This window comes from Narcine bancroftii, chromosome 4, assembly GCF_036971445.1.
Source record: "Narcine bancroftii isolate sNarBan1 chromosome 4, sNarBan1.hap1, whole genome shotgun sequence".
NCBI lineage: Eukaryota > Metazoa > Chordata > Chondrichthyes > Torpediniformes > Narcinidae > Narcine > Narcine bancroftii.
Window position 1 is genome coordinate 70,446,494 of NC_091472.1, and position 14,959 is coordinate 70,461,452.

General features: G+C 36.4%; 1 protein-coding gene across 5 annotated transcripts in view; it reads right to left on the reverse strand.

Annotated features, from left to right (window-relative positions):
- Positions 1-1,310: 1,310 nt before the first annotated feature.
- LOC138760666 (protein transport protein Sec23B) overlaps positions 1,311-14,959 on the reverse strand; it is a 52,037-nt gene continuing 38,388 nt past the window's right edge. For 4 of the 5 annotated variants that reach the window (XM_069931563.1, XM_069931564.1, XM_069931562.1 and 1 more), the window contains exons 13-20: positions 13,008-13,114; positions 10,584-10,737; positions 10,399-10,476; positions 9,401-9,562; positions 5,384-5,470; positions 3,088-3,243; positions 2,598-2,663; positions 1,311-1,657 (exon numbers count right to left, since the gene is read on the reverse strand). In XM_069931563.1, the coding sequence (XP_069787664.1) occupies positions 1,568-1,657; positions 2,598-2,663; positions 3,088-3,243; positions 5,384-5,470; positions 9,401-9,562; positions 10,399-10,476; positions 10,584-10,737; positions 13,008-13,114 (900 nt within the window). In that variant the 3' untranslated portion in view covers positions 1,311-1,567. Of the gene's footprint in view, positions 1,658-2,597; positions 2,664-3,087; positions 3,244-4,308; positions 5,178-5,383; positions 5,471-9,400; positions 9,563-10,398; positions 10,477-10,583; positions 10,738-13,007; positions 13,115-14,959 lie in introns of those variants that run through there. The other variant, XM_069931565.1, reaches the window with a different exon arrangement.

The following is a 14,959-nucleotide window of genomic DNA, read 5'->3' on the forward strand; positions in this document are numbered from 1 at the left end:
GCTCTTTTCATCTTCCTCCCTCCCCAACCCCTACATTTAACACAACACTTAACTAGCAGTTACACACAACATTCACAACAAAGGTATGACATAAATTAAGAGTTTTATGGTTTGTCATGACACGGCAGCCAGTGCTCAGGCTGTTTTCTTCTCTTGACTTTTCCTGGTTGGGATGGGATGGAACCCCCCCCCCCCAATGAGGGATAAATGGGGAAGGTAGGGCAGTAGGCGCAATGGTCCTACGGAATTTAAGTTTGGTTGCCAAATTTTCAAAAATGTATTTTACTTTTTTTATTTGAGACCACCAATTTTACAGATTCTGAGGTCTGCCAGCAATCTTAGGACATTCATATTAATGGGAAAGTTTGATTTTGTATTTCTGATTTTGTGTTTGATTTTTAGAAGTTCTTTATGGGAATATATGATTATTCTCGTCAGAGCTCCTCACAAAGAGTCACCACTGTAAAGTACCATCTTGTTAAGGGGAGATGTCAGGGGTAAGTATTTTTACATTGAGAATAGTGGGTGCCTGGAATGCATTACCAAAGGAGGTGGTGGAGGCTGGTACAATAGGAACATTTAAAAGCCGTGCCTGGAATGCATTACCAAGGGTGGTGGTGGAGGCTGGTACAATAGGAACATTTAAAAGCCGTGCCTGGAATGCATTACCAGGGGAGGAGGTGGAGGTTGGTACAATAGGAACATTTAAAAGCCTCATGGATGCAAGAAAAATCAAGGGTTCTGGGTGTGCGGTGAGGAAGGTTTAGTTTGTTGAGTAAGTTTACATAGGTCAGCACAACATTGTGGGCCAAAGGGCTTGTACTATGCTGTAATGTTCGATGTAGCCTTCAGGTTCTTGTGAATTTCGCCAAACTAAATAAAGAATGGCATAAATGTTAGATGCCCACCATATTCACCATTACATGCTGTACTTGTTACACTCAGACCTGAGTCAAATGAACATATTTAACTTTACATGAGGATTCAAATCAGGAATCATACACCTTATCAGAATGAAGAGTAATCTTTAAAGACTGAATCTCTACAAATTTCAGCGGGTGGACTATTTAAATCCAGCTGGCAGCATCCTACACTCAAAGAAATGTTCATTTCTAGAGAGGTGATCAAACTGTTTTACAATAGCTATAAATACCATATGATTTATGTTGCATTTTTTTCAATTTTAAAACTCTTGGTTTTGTCACAAAATTTAAGATTATTTTTAATGAACAGGCAACAAAAAAAGATATGTTATAATTTCCAAACAAGCTAAGGAGAAAATATAAATGTTTGAAATTACACACACAATATATTTAAGCTCATTTATTATTGTTGAATGTATATAAAAGACAGGTTGAATGATAAATTAAGGATACAGATTTTCTCTGATAGGATTCAGTAGTTTTGGAAAGGAATGATATCTAAAGATTAAACAAAACCAAATCAGGAAATCCATCTGTAAGCAAGGTCTGACATAAATGCAGGGCAGTTAAAATTCAAAATAAAGAATCTATGTGAATTCACTATTTTCCATTATTTTTCTTGTACTCTTCTGTAACAGACTGATTTATGATGCACTAGACACAGCTAGCTTTTTTAGATGGTCCATGAAGACTTGAAGACTAACATCGTCAGTCAGGATTGGTGCTCCAGATTCCTGAAGAATGCATAAAAAAGGACATGATTAGCAATATACAGACCACAGATGATAAAATCTTGAGCAAACAATGAAAAGTTAGAGAGACTCAGCAGGTAAGATAGCATCCATGTGGAAAATGGAGAGACAATATTTTGTGTCCCTCCAGGTATTAATTTTTGACTGTTAAAACAGTTTATGAACATAAACAATGTAGCTTCTCTGGCCAAAACTGCTTTGGCTCATATTGCCAAATTCATTTTTGCTTGGTTCATTTTTCTCAGTTTGTTTAAAAATACTTGTTTCATTTTCTTCTTACTACTAATATATTTCATTATTACAGTTTATTTAAAAATTCAACCTAAATGCAATATATTAGGTGACATTAACTTTTCATGGATGCCACCATTTTTATAAGTAGAAGCAGTGCTGTTTTACATTCATTCTTTGGCTGCTGTTAATTCTGAAGCAATTGGACTTCATATTGTTAAGTTTTATGACAAGTGGCTAAATTTTAGTGATTTCAAATATTTGTTATGTTTGAATCAAAGATTTGGTTTTACATTCCTTTTCAGTTTTTTAAGAATCTGACTATGTTAAAGAGCATTTTTGAAGGTTTTCCCATTCCAATTAAAATGGTTACTTTTCATGTGTAAAATACTAATCCAAAACACAATTTAAAAAAATAATTAATAAGCGAATCATGTGCATTTTTCAGTGCAGTTTTGAGGACACTAATGAGGAATCATGAATTATTTTCTTTCTGTCATTGTGGCCAATTGCAAAATACTTTATTCCAGACCAAATGAAACCAGACCCTTTAGTGCCAGAGAGGTTGTAAATTACATAATGATGGATATATAAATAGGGATAAAACAAATAAAAACTTTTGGATTTGATGGATAGATTTTAACCAATAGAAATTCACACATTTAACAAAACATTTCTTGAGGATACCAACCTGCCCCCAAGCATACAAGTTATTATGAGTCTGTGATGGGTTCACTTTTGATAGAAGGAATCGAGCCTTAAAAGAAGGAAAAAGTATCAACATCAAAAAACTTAATTTGTTCCTTTTCTTTTTCATGCTGCAAAGTTTAGGATATAAAGATCTTCAGAGTCTTTACTTGTATACAAATGAATTATTATGTAATTGTCAATTCTGTATTATGTGTATATGTTAAACTCAATAAAATATTTTATAAAAGAGTCTTTACCAAGAAAACTACTGTTCAATCAAAATTCTTCTGTTAACATTCAATAATATAAGAAATAATGAGAAAATCAGTAAACAGCAAGTAATGAAGACGTGATCTTTTTAAAAACAATATGATCTTATTTTATGAGAGCTTTAACAGAATTTAAGTGAGTCCTTTACCAAATATTTATTTTAGATTTTTGACAAAGATGAGTTACTTAGATTTTTTGCATATTGAAACCAACTGAGTTACCTGACTCCCTCCATGTTCTGTGTCAATATAACGTGGCATTGGGAATCGAGTCTGCAGGATTTCCTGTGCATCATCAAGTGGAGCTTGAAGAAGCTGCTTGAAGTTTTCATACTCTTGCATCTCCTGATAACCAGCCTTGCGCCATTGAGAGATAGTCTTAGAAAAAAGAACACAAATTGAATCGGACACATTGAATGCATTGCCAGCAACGCTGATTGAGGCAGGTACAATGGGATCTTTTAAGAAGCTATTAGATAGGTCTTGAAGAAAATTGGAGCAGGTTATTAGGTCGGCACACAACTCTAGGTGCAAGGGCCTGTACTGTGCTGTAGATTTCTATGTTCCATTCACAACAAATTTATTTTCATTGATTACATTTAGCACTCCCCCTGCAATATTTATAAAATGAAAAAAAATATTGCTTTGTTGATGCAGCATTTGAAAACAAAGAAACACAATTTAAATGAACATGATTTATATATTTGGTGAAACACTTTACTAAGGTTTTAGCGATCCTTTACATACAACTCATAACTACACATTAAATTGCACAGTTTCAATCAGGGGGCGTATATTCAAGGGAACTAGGTAAACTAATGTTATGATCTAAACATAATATACAAAAATAAAAAGAATCACTCTTTATTACTCTAGATACTTTTAACAATTAAATTATATGTGAATGATAAATGACTGCTACTTTGCTCTGTACCAAATGACAGCAATTTCAGTCCAAATCCCCTCATAAAATTCTGACAGTAATATTTTACTAAGCACCTTTTTCTCCAATGTTATTTCATGCATTAATAAACCTAAAAAATTTTAAAAATATCAATATTTGATTTGAACTTTTGAATTACGCTGCAACATTGAATTTAATTATTACCTACAATACAAATCTCAAATGGTTTGTCTTGGACTGTTTTACTCTAGATAAATTACTGATTAGCAATGCTCTGAGTTGCTCAGCGAGATTCATACAAAAGTGATTTTCCTTTCTTTCTTTTCCAATCTTTTTATTATTATTATAATTTATAAACACATATGAAAAAAGAGATATGAAAAATACATAGTAAATAACGAATTAATACAGAGATATTAAACAATAATATTGTAGAATAAAAATATATCATAAAAAAAAATTTTAGATCAGTTTAGAGTATGAACTATCTCTAAAAAAAGATATAATTAATAAAAATATATAAAAAAAGAGAGAAAAAAAACCCCAAAAAGGAAGAAAAAACAAATCTGAATTAAAAACTTAAAAAAACCTACCGATATAGCTAAATCACGCCGATCACTCCGATCTCATCTAACAGCCCAATTATCATACATAATCATAAAAAGAAAACAGAGCCAGATCAACTCACCACAAATGAAAATATTGAATAAATGGTCGCCAGGTTAATTCAAACTTAGAAGGGGATTCATAGACAGAGTTTCTAATTTTCTCTAAATTTAAACATAGTATAGTTTGGGTAAACCATTGGAAAACAGTGGGAGGATTAACCTCTTTCCAACTCAATAGTATAGATCTTCTAGCCATTAGTGTAAGAAAAGCAATCATACGATCCGCAGGAAGAGATAAATAAGTCAAATCTATCATAGGTAATCCAAAAATTGCAGTAATGGGATGTGGTTGTAAATCAATATTCAAAACGGTAGATATAATGGAAAAAATTTCCTTCCAATAATTCTGTAAAGAGGGACAGGACCAAAACATATGTGTAAGGGAAGCTATTTCCAATTGACATTTATCACATATAGGATCGATATGAAAATAAAAACGATGGAGTTTATCTTTAGATTTTCCTGTTTATTAATGAAACACTATATACATTCTGTGCAAAAAATATTTTGTGTAGGTACACATATTCATCATTTGAAGTCTTTGCAAAGACCAATACTTTTAGATTACAAAAACTGTCCTCCTCAACAAATAAAGTTCGAAAGGTAACAAGTTTTCTTCCAGTTTTCTTCTGTTTCATCATGTAATACTTTGACAAAATGAATCCTGTGTGCATCTCCATTAGGTCACTTGACCCAGTCATGAACTATGTTTTTGCATCCATACGTTCTTCCCTCAATACCTTTTCAAGGAGCAGAATTTGTTAATAGGACTTGAAGCAAAATACAAGACTTTTCATGATCTGATGATTTTGATCTCTTGTTAATAAATAGAAGGCAATTTTAAGTGCATAATTTTTATTACATATTCATCCACAACCTTTAAACTAGGAGAAGACAACTTGTAGAGAGAATTGCAATTTTAAAAATGGCATCTTTAAACACTGACCTCTCCATGATAGATGACAATCTGGAAGAAAGTATCCATGAGCAGTATTCGATCTGGTAAGATGCTGCCACTGTCTAAAAGTACTGGCTGGGTAAATGAATGAATGAATGATACCATCATTACTATGGAACAATGAGCAATGTGTCAATCAGCTGATACTATTTTTGTAGAATAATACAATCGAATCACAAGGAGAGAGAGTAACCCACAGGTCAGGGAGAAGATTTTAAAAATGAGCATTCAAGGGGCTTAGTGCTTTGTCGGACCAATCAATTGCGATTCATTAGCAGGAACCAATAACCTTAAAGCAGGCACAAGCGAAGTGGCCATTGTTGGAGTGGCCAGTGTAGGAGCGGCCCGGTGTAGAAGCGGTGAGCTAGAGGCTTTGGCAAACAGGCTGAGGATGTACTACAGGCTCAGGTAAGGTCAGGTAAGTTATTTTCATGGTAACCCAGAGTAGATAGTGGAGATGGCATCGAGGGAAATGGGATGCCCAATTGGAAATCTGGGACAGCCCGAGTGTCCCTGATAATTAAACCGGCAAGAAGTGCACCCAGCTGCAGCTTTTTACAGATCATGTTAAGGAAATGAAGTTTGAGCTGGATGAACTCAGGATCATTCGAGAGGCAGATGGGGAGATAGAAGCTATAAGGAGACAAAAGGCAGGTAACTGCGTGACTATTAGGGGAGGGAAGGGGAAGAGGCAGTCAGCACAGAGCACTCCTTTGGGTGTTGCCCTCAACAATAAATATCTTTTGGATACTGTGGGGTGGGGTGGGGAAACAATCTACCAGGGACAAGTTGTAATGGTCAGGTCTCTGGGACAGAATCTGGCCCTTCTCAGTAGCAAAGGGGAGAGAAGAGAAGTACAGAAGAGCTATAATGATTGGGGATTAGTTATATGGAGGAACAGGCGAGAAGTTCTGCGAACAAAGTCGAGGCTTCCAGATGGTATGTTGCCTTCCAGATGCCAGCATCAGGGATGCCTCAAATTGAGTCCACAGCATTTTCAAGCTGGAAGGTGAGCAGCCAGATGTTGTGGTCCACATTGGTACCAATGACATAGATAGGAAAAGGGATGAGGTCCTGAAGAAGGAATATAGGGAGTTAGGGAGGAAGTTAAAAAGCAGGACCTCAAAGGTGTAATTTCTAGATTTCTACCTGTTCCACATATCAGTGAGGGCAGAAAGAGGATGTTATGACAGGAGAATGCATGGCTGAAGAGTTGATGCAGGGGGCAGGGATTAATTTGTGGATCATTGGGATCTCCTGGGGAAGGGATGGCCTGCACACAAAGACAGGTTTCACCTGAACAAGAGGGGTCCAATATCCTATAGGCAGGTTTGCATGAGCTGTTTGGAGGTGGGAGGAGGGGGTTTTAATCTAGTTTGACAGAGGGATGGGAACCCAAAATGAGAGAGCAGTGAATAGGGTAGATGATACACAGATAAATAAACTGTGTAGCAAGATTGTGAAGAAGGATAGACAATCAATAGGTCAAAATTGCAAGCGTAAGATTAAGGATTTAATCATGTACTTTGGAAACATAATTGAAAAAGGTGATGAATTCAGCACTGAAGGTCTTGAATTTAAATGCCCGCGGTGTAAGAAATAAGGTTGATGATCTTGTAGCTCAGCTGAAAGTTGGCAGGTATGACATTGTGGCCATCACTGAGTTGTAACTGAAGAAGGACCACAGCTGGGAATGAAATATCCATGGATATACAGTGTATTTGAAGGACAGGTAAGTTGGCAGAGCAGGTGGGGTGGTTCTAGTTACAAATTGAATGAAACCTTTGGAGAGGGGGACATTGGATCATAAGATGTGGAATCCATGTTGATAGAATTAAGAAGCTGCAAAGGTAAAAAGACCTGGATAGGAGTTGTGCATAGGCCTCCAAACAATAGCCAGCATGTGGCATGGAAACTACAGAGGGAGATAGAGAAGTCATGCAAAAAGGGCTGTGAAATATAAAGTGTTCACAATCATTACTCTGGAGACAAAATCTTGGAGAATAGGTTCAGCTTTATTTCGGGTCTGCAGAGCCGGGTGTCTCTCAGTCCCGAGACACACCGGAGGTTCAGAATCATCACTCTTTTGTACAGTCCTGCGCTCAATATCACCCCACCTTCATTTACCTTCTTCTAATCAGAATCTTAGTACATTACAATATTCTCCTTCTCCCTTCCATCAATCCAGGTATCACTCAGTTCCTCCCTCTTCATACATCTCATGTTATATTAATTCATTAATTCCCTCCTTAGGGGCGTCTAAGTTAATATTCATGTCTCTATTAAGCAAGCGCAGTACTAGCTATAGACTACCTTAGGTCACTGTACCATCCTGAACCAGATCCTTGCATCCTTGGGGCTCCTGATAAGAAGGAGCCCATAAGCCAGTACTGTCTACTCTCAAGCTCTAATTTACATACTTTGCATTCCATCACTTTTCACAGAATGGTGCGAGTTCAATCACTTTCAATCACTTTTCACAGGGCAAAATGTTAAATTAGTCATCGGGGATTCAATATGCAGGTTGATTGGGAAAACCAGGTTTTTGCTGCATCCTAAGAGATGCCTTCAGGATGGCTTCTTAGAACAGCCTGTGACTGAGCCAACCAGGGAAATGTAATTCTGGATTGGGTATTGTGTAATGAACCAGAGTTGATAGGGAAGCTGAAGGGAAAGGAACCCTGAGGAGGCAGTGCTCAAACTATGATGGAATTTTCCCTGCAGTTCAAGAGGAAGAAACTAAAATCAGATGTGTCCATAAAGACCATAAGTTTAATAAAGAGGACTACAGAGGTATGAGGGAAGCCAAAGTTGATTGGAAAGGCACAGTAGTAGAGAGGACAGCAGAGCACAATGACTGGAGTTTTTGAGAGAAATAAAAGGTGCAGGTCAGGTATATTCCAAAATACAAGAAATACTTCAATGGTAAAATAACACAACTGTGGCTGACAAAAGAAGTCAAACCCAAAGTTAAAGCAAAAGAATGGGCATCCAAGGAAGCAAAAATTAGTGCAGAGACAGGACCGGCAAGCTTTTGAAAGCATACAGTATGCAATTAAGAAGGTCATTAGAAAGGAAAAGATTAAATTTGAAAGGAAATTGTAATGGGAGACAATGAGATGGCAAAGGAACTGAATGAGTACTTTGCAAGGGTGTCAGGGAGAGAAGTGAGTGCAGTTATGATCACCAGAGAAGGTGCTTAGGAAGGTGACTGATCTAAGGGTAGATAAGTCTCCCTTTAGTGAAGTCTAGGATGAGACGACACAATTTCAAGATTGAATGGTACCTATTTAAAAAAGATATGGAAGAATTTCTTTAGCCAGAAGTGGTGAACCTCTGGATTTATTGTGGAGACCAGGTTGTTGGGTGTATTTAAGGCAGAGATTGATAGGTACAATGTCTGAATAGTCAGGGTACCAAAAATTATGAGGAGAAGGCAGGCAAGTGGGGCTGAGTGGAACAATTGGTCAGCTCTTGATGGAATGGCAGAGTGGTCATGATGGGCCAAATGGCCTACTTCTGTTCCTATATCTTATGGTCTAACATCATATCCTCCAGGTGGTAGGAAATACTTCTGCATGTAAATATTTGAATGTCTCCCAAATGGCAACCCAAAATTATGCTAATTGTTAAAATCAAGTCAGAGGTAAACATATTTTTGGTAACCAAAAGATATTAAAGGATGTAGGCAATTCTCAATGAATGGTGGCAAAGGTCTGAGGAATTAAATTACCGACTCCCATCACATGTTCCTATTGTGATTTGAGTCAAAACCACTCATTAATGCTCATTCAATTTCAATAAAAGTTGCAGGAGAGCAGTCAGGATAAAGAACACATGCAATGACTGAGATCAGGTGGAACTAACAAAGTCTCTTATCTTATTTTGAAACAATGCCATATAAAAGTCTCCTAATTAGTTATTAATACCCTAACCCTAATCTTTGTTAATAAAGACTTCTGAAATTATTAATGCAATATCGCACATTTATTAAATAAATCTCACCTCAGGGGGTCCATGGAAAGAATAAGAGTAGAGTACAGGCTGAATCATGATTAGGGACTGTGTCAGGTCTTGTCTCATGAAATGATGGCGGTAATACGATGATTCATCTGGACTATTATTGAAAACTTGAAGAAATGGGGATCTTCTCAGATGGAACATAAACTAAAATGACAACATTAAAAAAAAAATCACAAATACATTTGTACTCCTATGAAACCACAGACAAGAAAGCGACACTAGTCTAATGTAATTAATCTCAGAAGAACTAACAGCTGAAGAATCTGGGCATAGCAACTGAGCAAGTTATTTTGTTGAAGGTGTCTAGTTGATGCATTTTCAGCCTGAAATAAAGTGACATCTATCTTGTTCACTGTTTCTTTAAAAAAAAGTACTTTTCTAAGAAGAATATTTTATACCACATTGAAAACTTCCATTAACAATCTTTTCCTTGAAGCTTGTTTGGACATTGTGTTTTTCAAAATTCCAAGGAGTATTAATATTTTAAGCTCTTTTTAAATTATATAAACCATTGATCAATTTTCTCCATTCGATAATCAACTGTGCTACATTAGAGTACTAGAGGTAACCATTCCTATCATTCTTAATGGTGCTTTGAACCTCTCTTAATAGCTATTCCTCATTCACATCCTATGTTCACTCAATCTGGGAAGGAATGAAATCTGAACACAAACTATCCTTTTACCCACAAACATTAGTATAGTACACATATTCTGCAGTTTAACAACTCGCTGATTAGAAGTGTGAACCCTTGCTGACTTGTCCCTGTCATTTGGTTAAATATTATATCTAACAGCCATAACTATCTCAGCAGAATACAGGGACTGAATCAAACAAAAATATCTTTTTTCCCTGAAAATGTTGTGGTATGTTTGTATTACCATTTTTAAGAAGTGTTTTTACACTATCTTGTCAATTTACATTTTAAGATCTTAACTTTAAACATTCTCTGAAGATAATCAGTTTATTATCCCATTTACCTGTGGATAAAGGGAAAATGTTTCTGACAGCCTGAAAGAGTTAGGATCATCTTTATGGAATTGGCCAAACTTCTGACACTGATGGAAAAGGGGGAAAAAAAAGAGTGATTATTCATTTTTCAGTGAGAAAATCTTTAATTTTGTTATGTGTCTTTCCAGGCTGATCATGTTCTTGATTGGCTTACCAGCCGGATCAACTGTCTGTCCAACCAACGAAGTACATCAGGTCCTTCTTCAGACTCAGCCCTGAAAACACCCAGTCTGGCCATCAGCACAGCTGATGCTTCCTGATCGAATGCTGCTTCAATGTGCTGGAGTTGACTCTGTGCATCTGCCCAGCTAAGCATCCAAGCAAGAATTAACAAACAAAATTTCATTGCACAACCAATACCTAATCAGTAACCCCAACTTAGGCTCCACTTCCTGTGTTCCCAATAATTTTAAATCAGTTGTAAATTTTGCAATAATGGCCATCTTTATTTATTCCTCCCCCCCAAACCCAGATGTGGAGTAAAGCCAGTTTGAGAGTGAAGTAGTGTTGGGTTGGGGGGTGGGGGGTGAGTAAGCAATGCAGATACACCTGGTTCAGCAGTAAACTTCTCTCTTAGACTTGTTCAAATTGCATGGACTATTTAAAGTTGGGTGGAAGAACTCTTTCAAACAAACACATTTAGACAGCTTGAACAGAAAAGTGAAATGCATACACAGAGGAAAACCTCGCAATGGTTAGATGGGGTATTATGCTTTCTCTACCTTCTACCAAATTCCTGGAACCAATTCTGTTTTCCTCTTCCCAAGTGCTTAAACCTACTCTTTAAACCATTTATTCTCTTTTTATTTTGGATATGTCTTTTATTAATTTGATCCACTTACTGTTTTACAGAAGATCGTTTCTACTATTCAAATATTAGTTATTCTCATGTTTGTATGCTCTTCTTGTTCCCCATCTTCTTTTATTCTTCCTGCTGTTTACCTTAAATATACTTACAAACTGTTAACTGATCCTGTATTCCATATGCATGCTATTTAGATCTCTACTATGTGTAGTATTTTGCTTTCTGTTACAATTTTAAGAATAAATCCTGCATTATTCAGCACTGAGGTTACACATGAGTAGAAACCTTCAAGATTACAAGAGGCAAAACTCAGCTAACCAGGAAAACAAAAGAACAAGCCTTGTGGAAAACTTTTTGGAAAGGTTTAAGATTGAGATAATGGTAATATTCTGGATAAGACTTACATTTTTAAATGGTGATACAAGATAGTACAGATGCTGGAATCTGGAATAAAAATTAAACTGCTGGAGGAACTCAGAAGGTCATGTAACAACAGTTCCTGATGCAGGGTAATAAACTGAAACCCCAATCATCCCTGTGTCTCCACAGATGCTGCTTGACCCACAGTAATTTATTTTGTGCTTAATTTTATGGATTTTTTTCAGTCCATTTTCATGTTACTTATAAGAGGATGGCGAAAGCATTTTCAAAAGAAACCAAGCTAAGTTATTCTCTTCTTTGTTAGTTATTTATTGATTGTGTTTCCTTAAAGGGTGGCACAGTTAACGTACCAGTTATAGCAACACTGTTACACCACCAGTGATCTGGATTTGAATTTGGTACTGTCTGTAAGGAGTTTGTATGTTCTCCCTGTATCTGGCTGGGTTTCCTCTAGATGCTCCAATTTCCTCCCACTCTCCAAAACCAGGGGTTTATAGGTTTATTGGGGAATTTGGGTGGCATGGACTCGTGTGCCGGAAAGGCCTGTTACTGTATGGTGTCTACATTTTTAAAAAAATTAATTGGTACATGTCTAGCATGTTACTTTTTAATTGGTAGTTTCCCATTTGTTAATGGTAACATTCAAGGGAACCAGTAACGCTAACCTCGTGCTTTGTCATTTTTTTGTAAATATATTTGTCAATCAGTACAAATGAATGGATATGACAGTTGTCCGGTGATATCATTTCAATGGCATACTGTACATATTTTCTCTATGCTATGCAGCTACTGCATATATCCAAAGCTTTTTCATATGTAAATTTGCTTATTTTTTTTTAGTTAGGTACAAGAAGTACTGATAAAATTCAAATAAATGGGCCCAATGGATTGACATATGTCCACTGAGCATCATATGGATTTTTAATGAGAATAAGAATAGAAGACGTCTTTTCACTGGAATTGCATACTAAAGAAAGCCTATTAAAATATTGGATCAGATCATGTATTTAATTGCGAGTAAAAAATGTACATGTTCAGAAAACTGTCCAATGCTGGCTACAATACGTGAAACCATCACAGTAAAAAAACAGCAAGACTGGTGTTTGGATTTACAGCAACAAGTTGGAAAATTTATTCTCTGAGCTGACAAACTTTCATTGGAGAAAGTTTTATTTGCAGAAGGCTTCAAAATGAAGAGAACCCATCAATATCTTTTTATTTGTGGGTATTACAATGACTGTTAAATTCTCAAGTTTATTGATTTTGTGTAATCTGGATTAACGAACTACCACTGAGAAGAAGCAACATTTGTTAGCGTATAATTCAAACTTTATACATTGCAATAAAAGAGACTGCATATCACACATATTGTAAGGCATTCAAAAAACCTACTTTCTGGCTACTGTGGTAACTCGAATGCGTCTCTGACTGCTGGAATGCTGATAAATGGTGACAAACTGAATAGCACCTCGTCCACCTTGAGGGATTGGTGCATTATGCTGTAAAATTACAAGTTGAATAGAAACTTTGTAACTGAAAAGTCAAATGGAATAAACTTAAATATATTTGCATGTTTTGACACTATTATTGCAAAAATTATTTAGTATTAGCAGTGTACAAACAATGAACCCCATTATGAAACAAGCTATCTTTGAACATTTGATATACATGCAATATTCAAATTCTTCATTGTGAAAAAACATGTTACCATTGTTGCACAGCCTAACCTCACATGACTACCATGGATATACAGTAGCATCAGTCTGTACCATCCACAGGATGTAAATCACCAGAACTCCTTAGACTGCATCTTCCAAACCGATGACAAGATAGCAAGAAAATGTCTTCACATGGAAGTTGCCCTCCAAGCTACCCACCATCCTAACTTAGAAATATGCTGCTATTCCTTCATGGTTGTTAGTTCAAAAGTGTAGAACTTCCTTCCATAATAGCATTGTGGGTATGCCAACATCTCAACAATTGCAGCAGTTCAAGAAGTAGCTCACCACTATCTCCTTGAAGGCAATTAAATGCTGGCTCAGCCTGTGAAGGCTAAATGTCTCAAATGAATACATAGATATATATATAAGAATATATATATAAGAATTACATGTGAAATTGGTGATGTAATTTACATGGATTTCCCACATTACACACACAAATTGGTTTTGAAACCCACTGATTTGAGAAGAATACAAACAAAACCATAGTTGCTGCATTTGCTGTAGCCAAATGGGAAGGGGAAGTATATGCTGAGGAACTAAAGTGCTACAGCAGGTATGATACCATGAGTGAAATGTTTGATGGTGGCAATATGGACGAAGTGTAGAAAGAGTAGAAAATATGGTGTTTGTAAACACTGAACACAATATGAAGAATCCTATTCTAATTTAGTGAGGGAGAAGAATGAGTGCAAGTGGAATGGACAAAGTCAAATGCTTGAATGAGAAAAACTCAGCAGAAACACACGCATGAAATATAACATCAATAATGTATTCAATGGAACCAAAGGAATGGGAGGATGGAAATATGATCAAGGTAACTGTGGATTTCAGTTAGCTTATGCTTGGATATTGGTTAAAGAGTCAGAAATGGACGATGCTAAGATAAATAGAGGGCAGAAATTAAAGAAATGGATAAACTTCTTCATTGCAGTGCAAAAATTGGGAAGTGCCATCAATGTAGTGCAAAAGAGGTGAGACAAGTAAACTAGAACTAACAGTTTGAATTCATGCAAGCATTCTGGACTCGATATTGAATTCTACAACTTTAGATCACCTGATTTCTCTGTAACATTGCCCTATGAGATATGCCACCTCCCCACCACCATGCATGTTCACAAGATTATTTTTTCTTCTTCCATGTTCTGACAAAGAGCTTCTGACTTGAAATACTTACTGTTACTTTTACCACCAATATGGCCCAATCTTCTGAGTATTCTTGGCATTATTTTGTTTTTATTTTATATTTCCAGCAGTTTTTAAAAAAAAGTCATTAACTTGTCATTTCTCTTCTATGAATGCCTAACTTGACAAAACTGCACTCTACCATCTACTGGACTTCCACCTGTCTCTCTTGCCATGTTCGCTCATTTTTTTCTCTTCTTGTCTTTTAAAAGGTTTCGACCGACACAATTTCCACAGACAGACCTCTTTCCTTAACAAATCCCTCCACCCATTGGAGATCGACATCTCATCACCAAGCTACTGCTCATTGACTTCAACTTGGTGTTTAATACGATCATACCCAAATGAAGAACTTGTCATAGCTGGGACTCAACACCCCTCTCTGTAACTGGATTCTGGACTTCCTAATGGAAAGATTGGAGTCTATCTGGTTTGGCA